Below are 19,796 nucleotides of genomic sequence, written 5' to 3' on the forward strand. Positions count from 1 at the left end.
AGTAAATGGCAAAAGTAATAATCCTGGAACACTAAAGAAGAAAACAAAACAGGAAAAAAATTAAATCCACTCGTAGTAACGAGGACAGACTGGAGACTCGACCATTGACTGCAGGTTGCCTCGGGAAGGCACCGACCGTAGCAGACTAAGACACCTGCTCACACGCAGCATCTGAAGGAGACAAGACACGACAGGGCGAGACAAGGACACAGCACAGCGAACATCATAAAAGGATCCGACAAAGACAGAAGCGGAAAAACAAGGGGAGAAATAGGGACTCTAATCAGAGGACAAAATAGGGGACAGGTGTGAAAAGACTAAATGAGTGAGTTAGGAGAATGAGGAACAGCTGGGAGCAGGAACGGAACGATAGAGAGAAGAGAGAGAGGGAGGGGGAGAGAGAGGGATAGAAAAAGGGAACGAACCTAATAAGACCAGCAGGGGGAAACGAACAGAAGGGAAAGCACAAGGACAAGACAATATATGACAAAACATGACAGTACCCCCCCCACTCACCGAGCGCCTCCTGGCGCACTCGAGGAGGAATCCTGGCGGCAACGGAGGACATCATCAATCAGCGAACGGTCCAGCACGTCCCGAGATGGAACCCAACTCCTCTCCTCAGGACCGTAACCCTCCCAATCCACTAAGTACTGGTGACCACGTCCCCGAGAACGCATGTCCATGATCCTACGTACCTTGTAAATAGGTGTGCCCTCGACAAGGACGGGGGGGGGGGGGGGGAACGGGGGTGCGAAGAAAGGGCTTGACACAGGAGACATGGAAGACAGGATGGACGCGACGAAGATGTCGCGGAAGAAGCAGTCGCACAGCGACAGGATTGACGACCTGGGAGACACGGAACGGACCAATGAACCGCGGAGTCAACTTACGAGAAGCTGTCGTAAGGGGAAGGTTACGAGTGGAAAGCCACACTCTCTGGCCGCGACAATACCTAGGACTCTTAATCCTACGTTTATTGGCGGCTCTCACAGTCTGCGCCCTGTAACGGCAAAGTGCAGACCTCACCCTCCTCCAGGTGCGCTCACAACGTTGGACAAACGCCTGAGCGGAGGGAACGCTGGACTCGGCGAGCTGGGACGAGAACAGAGGAGGCTGGTAACCCAGACTACTCTGAAACGGAGATAGCCCGGTAGCAGACGAAGGAAGCGAGTTGTGAGCGTATTCTGCCCAGGGGAGCTGTTCTGCCCAAGACGCAGGGTTTCTAAAAGAAAGGCTGCGTAGTATGCGACCAATCGTCTGATTGGCCCTTTCTGCTTGACCGTTAGACTGGGGATGAAAACCGGAAGAGAGACTGACGGAAGCACCAATCAAACGACAGAACTCCCTCCAAAACTGTGACGTGAATTGCGGACCTCTGTCTGAAACGGCGTCTAACGGGAGGCCATGAATTCTGAACACATTCTCGATTATGATTTGTGCCGTCTCCTTAGCGGAAGGAAGCTTAGCGAGGGGAATGAAATGTGCCACCTTAGAGAACCTATCGACAACCGTAAGAATCACAGTCTTCCCCGCAGACGAAGGCAGACCGGTAATGAAGTCTAAGGCGATGTGAGACCATGGTCGAGAAGGAATGGGAAGCGGTCTGAGACGACCAGCAGGAGGAGAGTTACCTGACTTAGTCTGCGCGCAGTCCGAACAAGCAGCCATGAAATGGCGCGTGTCACGCTCCTGAGTAGGCCACCAAAAGCGCTGGTGAATAGAAGCAAGTGTACCTCGAACGCCGGGATGGCCAGCTAACTTGGCAGAGTGAGCCCACTGAAGAACAGCCAGACGAGTAGAAACAGGAACGAAAAGAAGGTTACTAGGACAAGCGCGCGGCGACGCAGTGTGAGTGAGTGCTTGCTTAACCTGTCTCTCAATTCCCCAGACTGTCAACCCGACAACACGCCCATAAGGAAGAATCCCCTCGGGATCAGTAGAAGCCACAGAAGAACTAAAGAGACGGGATAAGGCATCAGGCTTGGTGTTCTTATTACCCGGGCGATAAGAAATCACAAACTCGAAACGAGCGAAAAACAACGCCCAACGAGCTTGACGTGCATTAAGTCGTTTGGCAGAATGGATGTACTCAAGGTTCTTATGGTCAGTCCAAACGACAAAAGGAACGGTCGCCCCCTCCAACCACTGTCGCCATTCGCCTAGGGCTGAGCGGATGGCAAGCAGTTCGCGGTTACCCACATCACAGTTGCGTTCCGATGGCGACAGGCGATGAGAAAAATAAGCGCAAGGTTGGACCTTATCGTCAGACTGGAAGCGCTGGGATAGAATGGCTCCCACGTCCACCTCTGAAGCGTCAACCTCGACAATGAATTGTTTAGTGACGTCAGGAGTAACGAGGATAGGAGCGGACGTAAAACGCTTCTTGAGGAGATCAAAAGCTCCCTGGGCGGAACCGGACCACTTAAAGCACGTCTTGACAGAAGTAAGAGCTGTGAGAGGGGCAGCAACTTGACCAAAATTACGAATGAAACGCCGATAGAAATTAGCGAAACCTAGAAAGCGCTGCAACTCGACACGTGACCTTGGAACGGGCCAATCACTAACAGCTTGGACCTTAGCGGGATCCATCTGAATGCCTTCAGCGGAAATAACAGAACCGAGAAAAGTGACGGAGGAGACATGAAAAGAGCACTTCTCAGCCTTCACGTAGAGACAATTCTCTAAAAGGCGCTGGAGTACACGTCGAACGTGCTGAACATGAATCTCGAGTGACGGTGAAAAAATCAGGATATCGTCAAGGTAGACAAAAACAAAGATGTTCAGCATGTCTCTCAGTACATCATTAACTAATGCCTGAAAAACAGCTGGAGCATTAGCGAGACCAAACGGCAGAACCCGGTACTCAAAATGCCCTAACGGAGTGTTAAACGCCGTTTTCCACTCGTCCCCCTCTCTGATGCGCACGAGATGGTAAGCATTACGAAGGTCCAACTTAGTAAAGAACCTGGCTCCCTGCAGAATCTCGAAGGCTGATGACATAAGAGGAAGCGGATAACGATTCTTAACCGTTATGTCATTCAGCCCTCGATAATCCACGCAGGGGCGCAGAGTACCGTCTTTCTTCTTAACAAAAAAAACCCCCGCTCCGGCAGGAGAGGAAGAAGGCACTACGGTGCCGGCGTCAAGAGAAACAGACAAATAATCCTCGAGAGCCTTACGTTCGGGAGCCGACAGAGAGTATAGTCTACCCCGAGGGGGAGTGGTCCCCGGAAGGAGATCAATACTACAATCATACGACCGGTGAGGAGGAAGGGAGTTGGCTCTGGACCGACTGAAGACCGTGCGCAGATCATGATATTCCTCCGGCACTCCTGTCAAATCACCAAGTTCCTCCTGAGAAGAGGGGACAGAAGAAACAGGAGGGATAGCAGACATTAAACACTTCACATGACAAGAAACGTTCCAGGATAGGATAGAATTACTAGACCAATTAATAGAAGGATTATGACATACTAGCCAGGGATGACCCAAAACAACAGGTGTAAAAGGTGAACGAAATATCAAAAAGGAAATAGTCTCACTGTGGTTACCAGATACTGTGAGGGTTAAAGGTAGTGTCTCATATCTGATACTGGGGAGATGACTACCATCTAAGGCGAACATGGGCGTGGGCTTCCCTAACTGTCTGAGAGGAATGTCATGTTTCCGAGCCCATGCTTCGTCCATAAAACAACCCTCAGCCCCAGAGTCTATCAAGGCACTGCATGAAGCAGCCGAACCGGTCCAGCGTAGATGGACCGACATAGTAGTACAGGATCTTGATGGAGAGACCTGAGTTTGTAGCGCTCACCAGTAGCCCTCCGCTTACTGATGAGCTCTGGCTTTTACTGGACATGAATTGACAAAATGTCCAGCAAAACCGCAATAGAGGCACAGGCGGTTGGTGATCCTCCGTTCCCTCTCCTTAGTCGAGATGCGAATACCTCCCAGCTGCATGGGCTCAGTCTCTGAGCCGGAGGGAGGAGATGGTTGCGATGCGGAGGGGGGGAACACCGTTAACGCGAGCTCTCTTCCACGAGCTCGGTGACGAAGATCTACCCGTCTTTCTATGCGGATGGCGAGTGCAATCAAAGAGTCCACACTGGAAGGAACCTCCCGGGAGAGAATCTCATCCTTAACCTCTGCGTGGAGTCCCTCCAGAAAACGAGCGAGCAGCGCCGGCTCGTTCCAGTCACTAGAAGCAGCAAGAGTGCGAAACTCTATAGAGTAATCCGTTATGGATCGATCACCTTGACATAGGGAAGCCAGGGCCCTAGAAGCCTCCCTACCAAAAACTGAACGATCAAAAACCCGTATCATCTCCTCTTTAAAGTTCAGGTAATTGTTAGAACAATCAGCCCTTGCCTCCCAGATAGCTGTGCCCCACTCTCGAGCCCGGCCAGTAAGGAGTGAAATGACGTAAGCAATCCGAGCTCTCTCTCTTGAGTATGTGTTGGGTTGGAGAGAGAACACAATATCACACTGGGTGAGAAAGGAGCGGCACTCAGTGGGCTGCCCGGAGTAACATGGTGGGTTATTAACCCTAGGTTCCGGAGACTCGGCAGACCAGGAAGTAGCTGGTGGCACGAGACGAAGACTCTGAAACTGTCCAGAGAGGTCGGAAACCTGAGCGGCCAGGGTCTCAACGGCATGACGAGCAGCAGACAATTCCTGCTCGTGTCTGCCGAGCATAGCTCCCTGGATCTCGACGGCAGTGTTACGAGAATCCGTAGTCGCTGGGTCCATTCTTGGTCGGATCCTTCTGTTATGCTGGTGAATGAGGACCCAAAAGCGACTTAGCGAAAACAGAGTCTTTATTCCAGTAAATGGCAAAAGTAATAATCCTGGAACACTAAAGAAGAAAACAAAACAGGAAAAAACTTAAATCCACTCGTAGTAACGAGGACAGACTGGAGACTCGACCATTGACTGCAGGTTGCCTCGGGAAGGCACCGACCGTAGCAGACTAAGACACCTGCTCACACGCAGCATCTGAAGGAGACAAGACACGACAGGGCGAGACAAGGACACAGCACAGCGAACATCATAAAAGGATCCGACAAAGACAGAAGCGGAAAACAAGGGGAGAAATAGGGACTCTAATCAGAGGACAAAATAGGGGACAGGTGTGAAAAGACTAAATGAGTGAGATAGGAGAATGAGGAACAGCTGGGAGCAGGAACGGAACGATAGAGAGAAGAGAGAGAGGGAGGGGGAGAGAGAGGGATAGAAAAAGGGAACGAACCTAATAAGACCAGCAGGGGGAAACGAACAGAAGGGAAAGCACAAGGACAAGACAATATATGACAAAACATGACAACCTCCACAAGTCTGGTTCATCCTTGGGAGCAATTTCCAAACGCCTGAAGGTACCACGTTCATCTGTACAAACAATAGTACGCAAGTATAAACACCATGGGACCACGCAGCCATCATATCGCTCAGGAAGGAGACGCGTTCTGTCTCCTTGAGATGAACGTACTTTGGTGCGAAAAGTGAAAATCAATCCCAGAACAACCGCAAAGGACCTCATGAAGATGCTGGAGGAAACTGGTACAAAAGTATATATATCCACAGTACAAACAAGTCCTATATCGACATAACCTGAAAGTCCGCTCAGCAAGGAAGAAGCCACTGCTACAAAACCGACATAAAAAAGCCAGACTACGGTTTGCAACTGCACATGGGGACAAAGATCATACTTTCTGGAGAAATGTCCTCTGGTCTGATTAAACAAAAATGGAACTGTTTGGCCATAATGACCATTATGTTTGGAGGAAAAAGGGGGAGGCTTGCAAGCCGAAGAACACCATCCCAACCGTAAAACACGGGGTGGCAGCATCATGTTGTGGGGATGCTTTGATGCAGGAGGGACTGTTGCACTTCACTAACTAAATGGCTTCATGAGGAAAGAAAATTATGTAGATATATTGAAGCAACATCTCAAGACATCAGTCAGGAAGTTAAAGCTTGGTTGCAAATGGGTCTTGCAAATGGACAATGACCTAGCATTCTTCCAAAGTTGTGGCAAAATGGCTTAAGGACAACAAAGTCAAGGTATTGGAGTGGCTGTCCCAAAGCCCTGACCTCAATCCTATAGAAAATGGGCAGAACTGAAAAAGCGTGTGCGAGCCAGAAGGCCTACAAACCTGACTCAGTTACACCAGCTGTCAGGAGGAATGGGCCAAAATTCACCCAACTTATTGTGGGAAGCTTGTGGAAGGCTATCCGAAACGTTTGACCCAAGTTAAACAATTTAAAGTCAATGCTACCAAATACTAATTGAGTGTATGTAAACTTCTGACCCACTTGGAATGTGATGAAAGACATAAAAGCTGAAATAAATAATTCTTTCTACTACAATTCTGACATTTCACATTCTTAAAATAAAGTGGGGATCCTAACTGACCTAAAACAGGGAATTTTTACTAGGATTACGTTTGAGGGTCTGAGGGTGCAGAGCGTCAGAGTGGTCGCCAATGACAGCCAGTGCCTTATTTTTGGTTGCCTTGTGGAACAGAATGTTCAAATGTGCCTGTGGTCGACCAATTACTATGCTGGCTGTGTTTACTATTCTGGTCAGTTTGTTTTTGCTCCTCATGCTCAGATTACCAGACTGTCATATTGAACGTGAGGATGCTCTCCACCAAGCTGCTGTACACCCTCTCCAGAACATCCTGGCTGACCCCAAACACCTTTAAGGCAGGACTTGCAGCGCGTTAGGCATCAGAAATAGAACCAAATTCTATTTTAGCACCAGGCTACGCTGACGCGCATGAGCAGTGTGGGTGCAATGATTGAATAACATGTATGTGATAATTTTGCAACACTCGAGCACGCGCCGCTTTTGCTCTGGTCAGCATGTAATCCCAATAGCAGTGATTACCGTAATTGTATTTTAATGTTGTGATGTGAGATGCCACTTATTCCACTACTGAAGGCTAAAATGCATGGTTGGGATTAATTCCATTTCAATTCCAGTCAATTCACAAAGGAAATTGAAATTCCAATTATCTTCGATGCTTTTCAATGTGGAACAAATTTGAATTTGAATATTGTTTACTTTATAAATTGACTGGAATTTAAATGGAATGGACCCCAACCCTGCTAATATGCTAATCTACGTTAGCATTGGCTCCTTTTGTTTTTCTTACACTTAGTGTGAAAATATATCATTTCTAATTTCCACTATTTAAGCCACAAGGTATTACAAACTCAAACTAAAACACCATAACAGTATAACCAGTGTTAATCCAGGCTGCATCACATCCGGCCGTGATTGGGAGTCCCATAGGGAGGTAGACAATTGGCCCATCCGGGTTTGCCCGGGGTAGGCCGTCATTGTAAATAAGAATTTGTTCTTAACTGACTTTCATGGTTAAATAAAGGTATACAATAATCAATTACCTTTTTTCTGTTCCTCTCCTAACCAGTCCCTCCCAAATTTGTGGTGCAGCCCAAGGACCAGGATGGCATCTATGGGAAAGCTGTGATCCTCAACTGCTCTGCAGAGGGATACCCCGTCCCTACCATAGTGTGGAAGTATTCCAAAGGTAAATAGCACCACAATATACACTGAGTGTACAAAACTTTAGTAACACCTTCCTAATATTGAGTTGCTCCCCCTTTTGCCCTCAAAACAGCCTCAATTTGTCAGGGCATGGACTCTATAAGGTGTCAATGTGTACCATAGAGGCACATGAGTTAGTTAAAATAAATTTAAAAAATAAATGGAGGAACTTAATCTAATTTATATATATTATACAAGTAAAGCGAACTGGGTGGAATATCGGAAAAAATGCACCAAATCATTTTTTAATCTTCAACAAAGAAATTCTACCAAAAATTATTGACTGGAACTTGTTACAAATGACGGAGTCACCCATGATTCATCAAACCATATTTTGAAAAAGGATGCAAAGTACTTAAAGCATATGTTTTAGTTTCAATCTCCTCCTTCTCCACTAACCGAAGTTAATTGTATGGATTATTTTTCTATTAATAATGTACAATTAACAGCTGTGCAGAAAGACTCAAGTGAAGGCCAAATTACAGAGGAGGAACGTCTTGATGCAATTAAAGCCTTTAAGTCCGGAAAATTCCAGGGCTGGATGGCATGTCAGTGGAGGTATACAAAACATTTTTTGAAATACTCAGAGGACCGTTATTAGCATGTAGCACACCTATAAAAATGGTAGATTATCAGATACTCGACAAGAAGGCCTGATTTCATTATATATATATATATTTTACCTTTATTTAACTAGGCAAGTCAGTTTACAAATTCTTATTTTCAATGACAGCCTAGGAACAGTGGGTTAACTGCCTTGTTCAGAGGCAGAACAACAGATTTTTACCTTGTCAGCTCAGGGATTCAATCTCGCATCCTTTCAGTTACTAGTCTAACGCTCTAACCACTAGGCTACCTGCCACTATTACTGAAACAGTATCCAAGTGGTAAATATGAAGACCCAGTCCATTGAAAAAAGTGGAGTCCCCTTCCACTTCAGTGTTGTGATGCAAAAATTCAAGCAAAATGCATAGAACTAAAAAGGTATTGTCGAATATTATTCATCCTAATCAGACAGGTTTTTTTACATGGATGATATATTGGAGATAATATAGGACAAGTACTGGAAACAATAGAACACTATGGACATCTGGGAAATCAGACCTGGTATTCATAGCTGACTTTGAAAAGGCTTTTGATTAAGTACGACTGGAGTTTATATATATATATATAAATGCCTGGAATATTTCAATTTTGGAGAATCTCTTATAAAATGGGTTAAAGTTATGTATAGTAACCCTATGTGTAAAATAGTAAATAATGGCTACTTCTCAGAAAGTTTTAAACTGTTAAGAGGCGTAAAACAAGGTTGTCCACTATCTGTGTATCTATTTATTATGGCCATGAAATGTTAGCTATTAAATCAGATCCAACAATAATATCAAGGGATTAGAAATCCAGGGTTTAAAAACAAAGAAGTCATTGTATGCTGATAATTCATGTTTTCTTTTAAATCCACAACTTGGATCCCTCCACAGCCTCATAGAGGATGTAGATACTTTTTCTAACCTCTCTGGATTACAACCAAATTGTGTTCTATATTACATATGGGATCACAAAAAAATACAACTTTTACATTACCGTGTAGTTTACCAATAAAATGGTCTGACAGTGATGTGGACATACTCTGTATTCATATCCCGAAAGAAAGAAATGATCTCCCTTCAATACATTTTAATAGAAAGTTAGCAAAAGTAGATAAGATCTTGCTACCATGGAAAGGTAAATATATATTTGTGGGAAAATCACCCTGATTAACTATTTAGTCATATCCCAGTTTACATATTTGCTTATGGTCTTGCCTGTTTTTTTTTCAATTATATGAGCAAAACATATTCAATTGTATTTAGAACAGCAAGCCAGACATAATTAAACGGGCCTATTTAAATAATAAATATGTATTCCGAGGGCAGAAATCATTAAATATTAAAGCATTAAACCTCTCACTAAAGGCGTCAGTCATACAGAAGTTATACTTAAAACCGGTTCTATAGCAGATTAGTAAAACTGTCTCACCCCAAGTTCAAGAATGGCCCTTTCCCTTTATTCAGATTACAACCTCTCACTTTTGGTTATTTGAAAATGAAATAATCTCCAAAATATTAATATTTTTAAACAAGCCATAGAAAGGTTGCAATTTCAGTTGAATCGACCATAAGAGAAAGAACAAATAATACAACATAAATTGTGGTTAACATCACTAGGGTAGGGGGGGCAGCATTCAGAATTTTGGATGAAAAGCGTGCCCACATTAAACTGCCTGATACTCAGACCCAGAAGATAGGATATGCATATAATTAGTAGATTTGGATAGAAAACACTCTACAGTTTTCAAAACTGTTACAATAATGTCTGTGAGTATAACAGAACTGATATGGCAGGCGAAAACCCGGGGAAAATCCAACCAGGAAGTACTATTATTTTGAAAGGCTGTTTTTCCATTGAAAGCCTATCCATCATACAACGACTTAGGACCCAGTTCACAAGTTCTATGGCTTCCTCTACATGTGGCCAGTATTTAGGCATTGTTTCAGGCTTTACTCTGAAAAATGAGGGAAATACAGCACTTTCAATCAGTGGCCAGTGGAAATTTCCATTCGTCGGCCATGCCCCTGATCGGGAACGTGCCTTTCTTGTTTCTCCTTTCCTATTGACAAAGCTTTTGTCCGGTTTAAATATTATTTTTGACAAAAACAACCGGAGGATTGATTTTAAACATCGCGTGGCATGTTTCTACTAACTTTTTTAATCTTCAAAAAAACTTTTCGTCTGGATGTATTAGTGCACGCGCCTTTAAGCATTCGGATTACTGGACAAAACGCACAAACAAAACGGAGGTATTTGGTCATAAAGAGGGGCATTATCGAACAAAACAAACATTTATTGTCTAACATGGAGACCTGGGAGTGCCACCAGATGAAGATCATCAAAGGTAGGTGATTAATTTGAATGCTATTTCTGACTTTTGTGACACTCTCCTTGGCTGGAAAATGGCTGTATGGGTTTCTGTGGCTAGGTGCAGACCTAACATAATTGCAGTTTTTGGAAATCTGACACAGCGGTTGCATTAAGGAGAAGTGTATCTTTATTTGTATGTTTAACACTTGTATCGTTTATCAATGTTTATGATGAGTATTTCTGTCATTTGATGTGGCTCTCTGCACTTTCACTGGATGTTTGTTTGAGGCAATGCATTTCTGACCATAACGCGCCAATGTAAACTGGATATAAATATGAACTTTATCGAACAAAACATACATGTATTGTGTAACATGAAGTCCTATGAGTGCAATCTGATGAAGATCATCAAAGGTTAGTGATTAATTTTTATCTCTATTTCTGCTTTTTGTGACTCCTCTCTTTGGCTAGAAAAATGGCTGTATGGTTTTCTGTGACTAGGTGCTGACCTAACATAATCGCATGGTGTGCTTTCGCAGTTAAGCCTTTTTGAAATAGGACACTGTGGTTGGATTTACAAGAAGTCTATCTTTAAAATGGTGGATAATACTTGTATGTTTGAGGAATTTTAATTATGGGATTTCTGTTGTTTTGAATTTGGCGCCCTGCAATTTCACTGGCTGTTTTCGAGGTGGGACGCTAGCGTCTTGTATCAGAGAGGTTAAACTCAAATATAGTAATTGATTAAAAGAACATTATTTTTTAGAAATGTTATAGAATTTTATAGAATCTTTGCAAATGATATCTTAAGTAAACTCAGCAAAAAAACAAACATCCTCTCACTGTTAACTGCGTTTATTTTCATAAAAAACTTAACATGTTGTGGTATCCCAGGAGGTCTATCCCAGGGGATGGTAATAGAGGGGAGGTACGTGAGGCGATGTTGGCTCCCTCTGCTGGGAATACGGGAGCTGGGCACCCCAACATGGACAGCTCTAAGTGGAGGTAATTAGAGGAAAGTGCCAACCAGCCGTGGCGGCCAAATAAAAGAAGTACAGTGGCACACCGAGAGAGAGAACTGGGAGAGACCGACACCAAGCCACAGTAGAGAAGAAGGACCAAGCCAAACCTAAGTGAATTTCTTTATGTTTATTTTCTGTCTTAGTAAAGTTGTTTTTACAGAATAAAACCTCCCTGTCTCTGTGTCAATCTCTGCACACTCAACCCAACACCCCACGGTTTACCACAATGTGTAAATATTTGTATGAACATAACAAGATTCAACAACTGAGACATAAGCTGAACAAGTTCCACAGGCATGTGGCTAACATAAATTGAATAATGTGTCCCTGATCAAAGGGGAGTTCATAATCAAAGTAACAGTCAGTATCTGGTGTGGCCATCAGTTGCATTAAGTACTGCAGTGCATCTCCTCCTCATGGACTGCACCAGATTTGCCAGTTCTTGCTGTGAGATGTGTCCCCACTCTTCCTCCAAGGCACCTGCAAGTTCCCGGACATTTTGGGGCGAATGGCCCTAGCCCTCACCCTCCAATCCAACAGATCCCAGACGTGCTCAATGGGGTTCGGCTCTTCGCTGGCCATGGCAGAATACTGACATTCCTGTCTTGAAGGAAATCACGCACAGAACGAGCAGTATGGCTGGTGGCATTGTCATGCTGAAGGGTCGTGTCAGGATGAACCTGCAGGAAGGGTACCACATGAGGGAGGAGGATGTCTTCCTTGTAACACACAGCGTTGAGAGTGCCTTCAATGACAACAAGCTCAGTCCGTTCATGCTGCGACACACCGTCGCAGACGATGACGGACCCTCCACCTCGTCCCGCTTAAGAGTACAGGCCGCGGTGAAACACTCATGCCTTCGACGATGAATGCGAATCCGACCATCACCCCAGGTGAGACAAAACTGAGACTCGTCAGTGAAGAGCACTTTTTGCCAGTCCTGTCTGGTCCAGCAGCGGTGGGTTTGTGCCCATAGGCAACGTTGTTGCCGGTGATGTCTGTTGAGAACCTACATGCCCTCAGTCCACACTCTCTCAGTCTATTGCGGACAGTCTGAGCACTGATGGAGGGATTGTGCGTTCCTGGTGTAACTCGGGCAGTTGTTGTTTCCATCCTGTACCTGTCCCGCAGGTGTGATGTTCGGATGTACCAATCCTGTGCAGGTGTTGTTACACGTGGTCTGGCACTGCGAGGATGATCAGCTGTCCTTCCTGTCTCCCTGTAGCGCTGTCTTAGGCGTCTCACAGTACGGACATTGCAATTTATTGCCCTGGCCACATCTGCAGTTCTCATGCCTCCTTGCAGCATGCCTAAGGCATGTTCATGCAGATGAGCAGGGACCCTGGGCATCTTTCTTTTGTTTGTCAGTAGAAAGGCCTCTTTCTGCAATTTTCATAACTGTGACCTTAATTGCCTACTGTAAGTTGTCTGTAAGTTGTTGGTGTCGACCTTTCCACAGGTGCATGTTCATTAATTGTTTATGGATCAATGAACAAGCATGGGAAGGCAGGTTGTTGGGCGGCCGGCCGTCACAAGACGCGAGATTTCATCTGGAGAGAGAGGGGAGAAAGAGGTCAGAGCACAGGGTAGGGCAGTGTGAGCAGAACCAGCGGTGTCGTTTGACTTAGCAAACGAGGATCGGATGTCGTCGACCTTCTTTTCAAAATGGTTGACGAAGTCATCTGCAGAGAGGGAGGAGGGGGGGGGAGGATTCAGGAGGGAGGAGAAGGTGGCAAAGAGCTTCCTAGGGTTAGAGGCAGATGCTTGGAATTTAGAGTGGTAGAAAGTGGCTTTAGCAGCAGAGACAGAGGAGGAAAATGTAGAGAGGAGGGAGTGAAAGGATGCCAGGTCCGCAGGGAGGCGAGTTTTCCTCCATTTCCGCTCGGCTGCCCGGAGCCCTGTTCTGTGAGCTCGCAATGAGTCGTCGAGCCACGGAGCGGGAGGGGGAGGACCGAGCCGGCCTGGAGGATAGGGGACATAGAGAGTCAAAGGGAGGAGAGGAGGGTTGAGGAGGCAGAATCAGGAGATAGGTTGGAGAAGGTTTGAGCAGAGGGAAGAGATGATAGGATGGAAGAGGAGAGAGTAGCGGGGGAGAGAGAGCGAAGGTTGGGACGGCGCGATACCATCCGAGTAGGGGCAGTGTGGGAAGTGTTGGATGAGAGCGAGAGGGAAAAGGATACAAGGTAGTGGTCGGAGACTTGGAGGGGAGTTGCAATGAGGTTAGTGGAAGAACAGCATCTAGTAAAGATGAGGTCGAGCGTATTGCCTGCCTTGTGAGTAGGGGGGGAAGGTGAGAGGGTGAGGTCAAAAGAGGAGAGGAGTGGAAAAAAGGAGGCAGAGAGGAATGAGTCAAAGGTAGACGTGGGGAGGTTAAAGTCGCCCAGAACTGTGAGAGGTGAGCCGTCCTCAGGAAAGGAGCTTATCAAGGCATCAAGCTCATTGATGAACTCTCCGAGGGAACCTGGAGGGCGATAAATGATAAGGATGTTAAGCTTGAAAGGGCTGGTAACTGTGACAGCATGGAATTCAAAGGAGGCGATAGACAGATTGGTAAGGGGAGAAAGAGAGAATGACCACTTGGGAGAGATGAGGATCCCGGTGCCACCACCCCGCTAACCAGAAGCTCTCGGGGTGTGCGAGAACACGTGGGCGGACGAAGAGAGAGCAGTAGGAGTAGCAGTGTTGTCTGTGGTGATCCATGTTTCCGTTAGTGCCAAGAAGTCGAGGGACTGGAGGGAGGCATAGGCTGAGATGAACTCTGCCTTGTTGACCGCAGATCGGCAGTTCCAGAGGCTACCGGAGACCTGGAACTCCACGTGGGTCGTGCGCGCTGGGACCACCAGATTAGGGTGGCCGCGGCCACGTGGTGTGGAGCGTTTGTATGGTCTGTGCAGAGAGGAGAGAACAGGGATAAACAGACACATAGTTGACAGGCTACAGAAGAGGCTACGCTAATGCAAAGGAGATTGGAATGACAAGTGGACTACACGTCTCGAATGTTCAGAAAGTTAAGCTTACGTAGCAAGAATCTTATTGACTAAAATGATTAAAATGATACAGTACTGCTGAAGTAGGCTAGCTGGCAGTGGCTGCGTTGTTGACTTTGTAGGCTAGCTGGCAGTGGCTGCGTTGTTGACACTACACTAATCAAGTCGTTCCGTTGAGTGTAATAGTTTCTACAGTGCTGCTATTCGGGGGCTAGCTGGCTAGCTAGCAGTGTTGTTTATGTTACGTTGCGTTAAAAGAACGACAATAGCTGGCTAGCTAACCTAGAAAGTCGCTCTAGACTACACAATTATCTTTGATACAAAGACGGCTATGTAGCTAGCTAAGTAGCTAGCTACGATCAAACAAATCAAACTGTTGTACTGTGATGAAATTAAAATGTGATACTACCTGTGGAGCGAAGCGGAATGCGACCGGGTTGTTGAGTGCGGAGGTTCTATTCGGTAGACGTTGGCTAGCTGTTAAACCCTTTACAATGAAGATCTGTGAAGTTATTTGGATTTTTACGAATTATCTTTGAAAGTCAGGGTCCTGAAAAAGGGACGTTTCTTTTTTGTTGTTGCTGAGTTTAGCATTAGTGGAGTTATGTCAAACATGCAGCTAACAAAAATACAGTTCATTCTGAAAGTTTTCAAACCCCTTGATGTTTTCCACATTTTGTTACGTTACAGCCTTATTCTAAAATAGATTAAATTGTTTTTTTTTCTCTCCTTAATCTACACACAATACCCCGTAATGACAAAGCACAAACAGGTTTTTAGAAATTCTTGCAAATGTATCATAAAAAATTGGAAATATCACATTTACATAAGAATACCTAGACCCTTTACTTAGTACTTTGTTGAAGCACCTTTGGCAGTGATTTCATCGTCGAGTCTTCTTGGGTTTGACGCTACAGGCTTGGCGCACCTGTATTTGGGGAGTTTCTCCCATTCTTCTCTGCAGATCCTCTTAAGCTCTGTCAGTTTAGATGGGGAGCGTCGCTGTACAGCTATTTTCAGGTCTCTCCAGAGATATTCGATTGATGAAAGCTACAATCTATCTGCAATATTAAAGCTGATCTACCCCCTAAAAAAATGGTCAATATGTGCCATTCACTCTCTGAACGGCACACAGACACAATCCATGTTTCAAATGTCTCCAGGTTTAAAAATCCTTCTTTAACCTGTCTCCTCCCCTTCACCTACACTGATTGAAGTGGATTGAACAAGTGACATCAATAAGGGGTCATAGTTTTCACCTGGATTCACCTGGCCAGTCTGCCATGGAAAGAGCAGGTGTTCCTAATGTTTTTGTACTCTCAGTGTACAAGGGTGGTGTTTAGTAGAGAGTAAATGTCTTGACATGGAGTGAAATGGTGTGGTACTGCCTGAACCTGTCCAATTAGAACACACATGTTTCTTTTCAATTGCAAAACATTTTTTCTACAGTACAGTGTACCCTGCTGAACACATCCCAGCATTATTTAGAAGCTACTCTTCTTGCTTCTGACCACTATGTTGATCTGTTTACACACTGGGTTCATGATTGAGGAGAACAGTTATTTTGTGCATCTCAGTTAAACTGTGCTTCTCACATTTCTACTCCTCTGACTATCTTGCTGAATTGCGTAAACACAACATTGCGTGTTCTACGGAAAGCTTTTTTTATTATAGATCATTCGTTTAGCCAACACAGCAAACACAGTGTTCTCAGCCTTGAGGTTGAATGGTGAAAGTGCAGCACTGTACTGTAAGTCTAAACTAACAGTAAGAGAAAGGAAAGCAACAGCTTCTCATATTACGATAACAGAGTAAAAGGAAATGTACTCTACTGTTTGTTGATGCAAAACATCCATCCATTATGTAGTAATTTCTCTTAATTTGATCATAAACAATGCAAAGGGTGTTATTAAAACATCTTACACCTCCCCTTCCTCCTCTCCCTCCATCCACCCGTCCCTTTCTCTCTCTCCGTCCCCAGGTGCGGGAGTTCCCCAGTTCCAGCCTATAGCCCTGAACTCAGGCTTCCGTATCCAGGTGCTGGTCAACGGCTCTCTGCTAATCAAACACGTGCTGGAGGAGGACAGCGGCTACTACTTGTGTAAGGTCAGCAATGACGTGGGAGCTGACGTCAGCAAGTCCATGTACCTCAACGTCAAAAGTAAGTCACTGAAGACCCCCATGTTTCATGGCTTTATACATATGGATCTCAATGTCAAATGGAAGACTCCCTCTTTATCCTGGAATGTCTGTCTTCTCCAATGTCCATTTTTTTAAAGCTCAGTGTTAAAAGTAAGACCTCTCTTCTTGAAAGGATCATGTACTGCATCTTCAACAGAGAGACCCATGGGGAAGCAGTAGGCTACATGTTGGCCCCCATTAGAGACATTCATAGCAGTCATTTTGTGAAGTCTATTTGTTGTTGAGTAATGTTACTGTTCTGTGCTGGAGTGAGTGTCTCTGTGTTGGAATAAAGTGTTATAGGTGTCATGACGTTGGCCTGGGGGGTAGATTTATGACAGTCATAAATACCTCTTTCCACCTTTTTCCTCTCTCTACACTACTGAGGTTACATTTGCAAAACCCTTGCTTAACATAGAGATTCTGGGAACATCAGAAGGTGGGGGGAAATTAACTATATTCTGGAAATGCGACCAATTGAACATATGCGGTGGTACTTAATGAATATGATGTCAGTTCGGTTGTCATCTGAGACATTCTCATCAATGATAAGATGACATAAACTCTACAGTGGAAAGTCTACACATCAGAGTTATCATATTCACATGGAATTGTTGTTCAATTTAAATGTTTGAATATTGAATTATTTGTGAAGGGATGAAATGTGATTTTAGCTTCTAAAATGTGAGATTTGGGTTTTCATAAGACAGGGCTCTGCTCAATCAGTGGCCCGCCCCTGTGAAGGGACATGGGCTATAGAACTTTTCAAACACGCCCTCCTCTCCCTTTCCTATATAAGCCCTTGACGACAATATAACCTACTCTTCCGAGGATGTAGGACGACGGTCCTATGTCAGAATGGTTCAGATGATAACTACAGAACGAAGCCAACATCAGCGTGAGCTTTGGTTGCGAATGGTATGAACTTTGAACTCTTATTCACTACAGAAGTGATACCTCCTAGCCGTTGAGTTAGCAACAGCAGATGCGACGAGGGTTAGGAAGGAACAGACAGAGTATCCCGTCTATCACCCAACGACGTTACTACAACGTATCCAATTGACAACCAGAGACATTCTTCAAAGGACTCGGTTTGGCAACACGGCCTTCCATCTGCCACCAACCTACCGAAGCGCAGCTCAGAGTAAATATTTATTGCATTTTCCTTTTCCAAATTGGCGGTAATTTAGAACGCATCAGATACTGTATTTACGGTAGCATAGCTTCTCCCTGTGTCCCTCAGTCTTCCCACTCTTTCACTCAAACCCAGCCCTTTTCCTTTGTGTAACAAGCTGTCATATGTGTTCAGCCCGCCAGGGACGTTTTCCTTTATGACGTAATTTGTAATCAAGTTATGATTTAATTATGTGTATGTGTGATTAGTTAGGTATTTAGTAAATAAATAGTTAAACCCAATTTTGTATTGCTGATTCAAATTGTTAGCCAGGGTTCGTGCAGATAACCAAGAATTTGCAACTTTCAGAAGAGACTGAATTAAGATGATGATTGATATTGACTGCTATTGATGTAAAATATTACTAGGTCTTTAAGAGTTTATTTGGAAGATAACAGCTCTATAAATATTATTTTGTGGTGCCCAACTCTCTAGTTAATTACATTTACATCATTAGCTCAATCAGGTGATATTAATTACGGAGAAATTAGTTTATAGAATAGCATGTCATATCACTTAATCTGGCATAGCCAAAGACACGACATAGGGATGTCTAAGATCCACATTTCAGCCCTGTATGGATGGACAGCGATTATTAGCGGGTCATCTTTCCCTGCATTTACAGTGGGGTGATCCAGTAAAGTGGTGGTGGTGGCGTTAACCTCTCTGAACCACCCATCTCGGATCCGGTATAATTGTCATCAGCAACGCTGAATAGCATAGCGCCACAGTCAAATAATATTACTAGAAAATATTCATATTCATGAAATCACAAGTGCAATATTGCAAAACAGCATAACCTTTTGTTAATCCACCTGTCGTCTCAGATTTTGAAATGAGGCTTTATAGCGAAAGCAATACAAAACAATAAGTACACTTAGCATCAGGTAACTTGGTCACGAAAATCAGAAAAGCAATCAAATGTTTTTTATAATCAATCCTCAGGGTGTTTTTCAAATAACTATTTGATAATATATCAACCGGGACAGTTGGCTTTTCACTAGGACCGGGAGTAACAATGACCGCCTTTCTCTTTTGCGCACAACTCACTCTGAGAGCCCCCACCTATCCACTTACGCAATGTGGTCGTTCATGCTCATTCTTCAAAATAAAAGCCTGAAACTATGTCTAGAGACACCTTAGGGAAGCCATAGAAAAAGGAATCTGGTTGATATCCCTTTAAATGGGCAATAGGGATGCATAACAACAGAGAGGTTTCAAAAACAGGGGCACTTCCTGATTGGATTTTCCTCAGGTTTTAGCCTGCAATATCAGTTCTGTTTAACTCACAGACAAAATTTTGACTGTTTTGGAAACTTTAGAGTGTTTTCTATCCTAATCTGTCAATAATATGCATATTCTAGCATCTGGTCCTAAGAAATAGGCCGTTTACTTTGGGACTTTATTTCTCCAAATATAAAAATAGTGCCCCCTAGCTTCAAGAGGTTAAATGGCTGAAGGTTAAGTTGACTGAAGTCACTGTGCTCTGTGACAGAGAGGCCACCAGTGTGGTGCCACCACCACCACGGCCCTGTGTCATTCTGCCTGAACGCATCCCACAAAAGCATCCATGCAGTGTCGCCGGTCTCCATCGCTCTATTTCTCTCTGAGAAACACAGACGTTTATCCGCTGAGTGGCCATGGACTTAGCTCCCCTCCATTAGGCTCTGAACTCTATAAGCAGGCAGAGGCTGCCATGTGGAAAAGAGGGCTGGGGGAGGGATGGGCTACCAGTCTATCTCTCTCTCTTTTTTCCCTTCTCTCTCTTCTCCCCCTCCCTAGGCTGCTTTTCTGTATGTCTGGCTTCCTCTCCTCCTTTTCCTCCTCTTCTGCTTCCTATTTTGCTCAGTCTTCCCTTTCTGTATTTCTCTCTCTGTCTTTATGTGTGTGTAATATTTAACTCTATTTCATTTCTGATGCAATATGAATTCCCCTCCCCTGTCTGTCTGTATCTATCTCTC

General features: G+C 44.6%; 2 protein-coding genes across 2 annotated transcripts in view; one reads left to right on the forward strand and one right to left on the reverse strand.

Annotated features, from left to right (window-relative positions):
* Window positions 1-6,604, reverse strand: part of LOC124017340 (ubiquitin carboxyl-terminal hydrolase 25-like) — a gene marked incomplete at its 3' end in the record, with an annotated part of 29,597 nt that extends 22,993 nt beyond the window's left edge. The window contains 1 exon segment of the mRNA XM_046332592.1: window positions 6,575-6,604. Within this exon segment, the coding sequence (XP_046188548.1) occupies window positions 6,575-6,604 (30 nt within the window).
* Window positions 6,605-6,639: 35 nt separating this feature from the next.
* Window positions 6,640-19,796, forward strand: part of LOC124017341 (Down syndrome cell adhesion molecule homolog) — a 58,637-nt gene continuing 45,480 nt past the window's right edge. The window contains exons 1-3 of the mRNA XM_046332593.1: window positions 6,640-6,721; window positions 7,437-7,556; window positions 16,462-16,641. Coding sequence (XP_046188549.1) covers window positions 6,640-6,721; window positions 7,437-7,556; window positions 16,462-16,641 — 382 coding nt within the window. The remainder of the gene's footprint in view (window positions 6,722-7,436; window positions 7,557-16,461; window positions 16,642-19,796) is intronic.

Source organism: Oncorhynchus gorbuscha, unplaced genomic scaffold (genome assembly GCF_021184085.1).
Source record: "Oncorhynchus gorbuscha isolate QuinsamMale2020 ecotype Even-year unplaced genomic scaffold, OgorEven_v1.0 Un_scaffold_19:::fragment_6:::debris, whole genome shotgun sequence".
NCBI classification, from domain to species: Eukaryota; Metazoa; Chordata; class Actinopteri; order Salmoniformes; family Salmonidae; genus Oncorhynchus; species Oncorhynchus gorbuscha.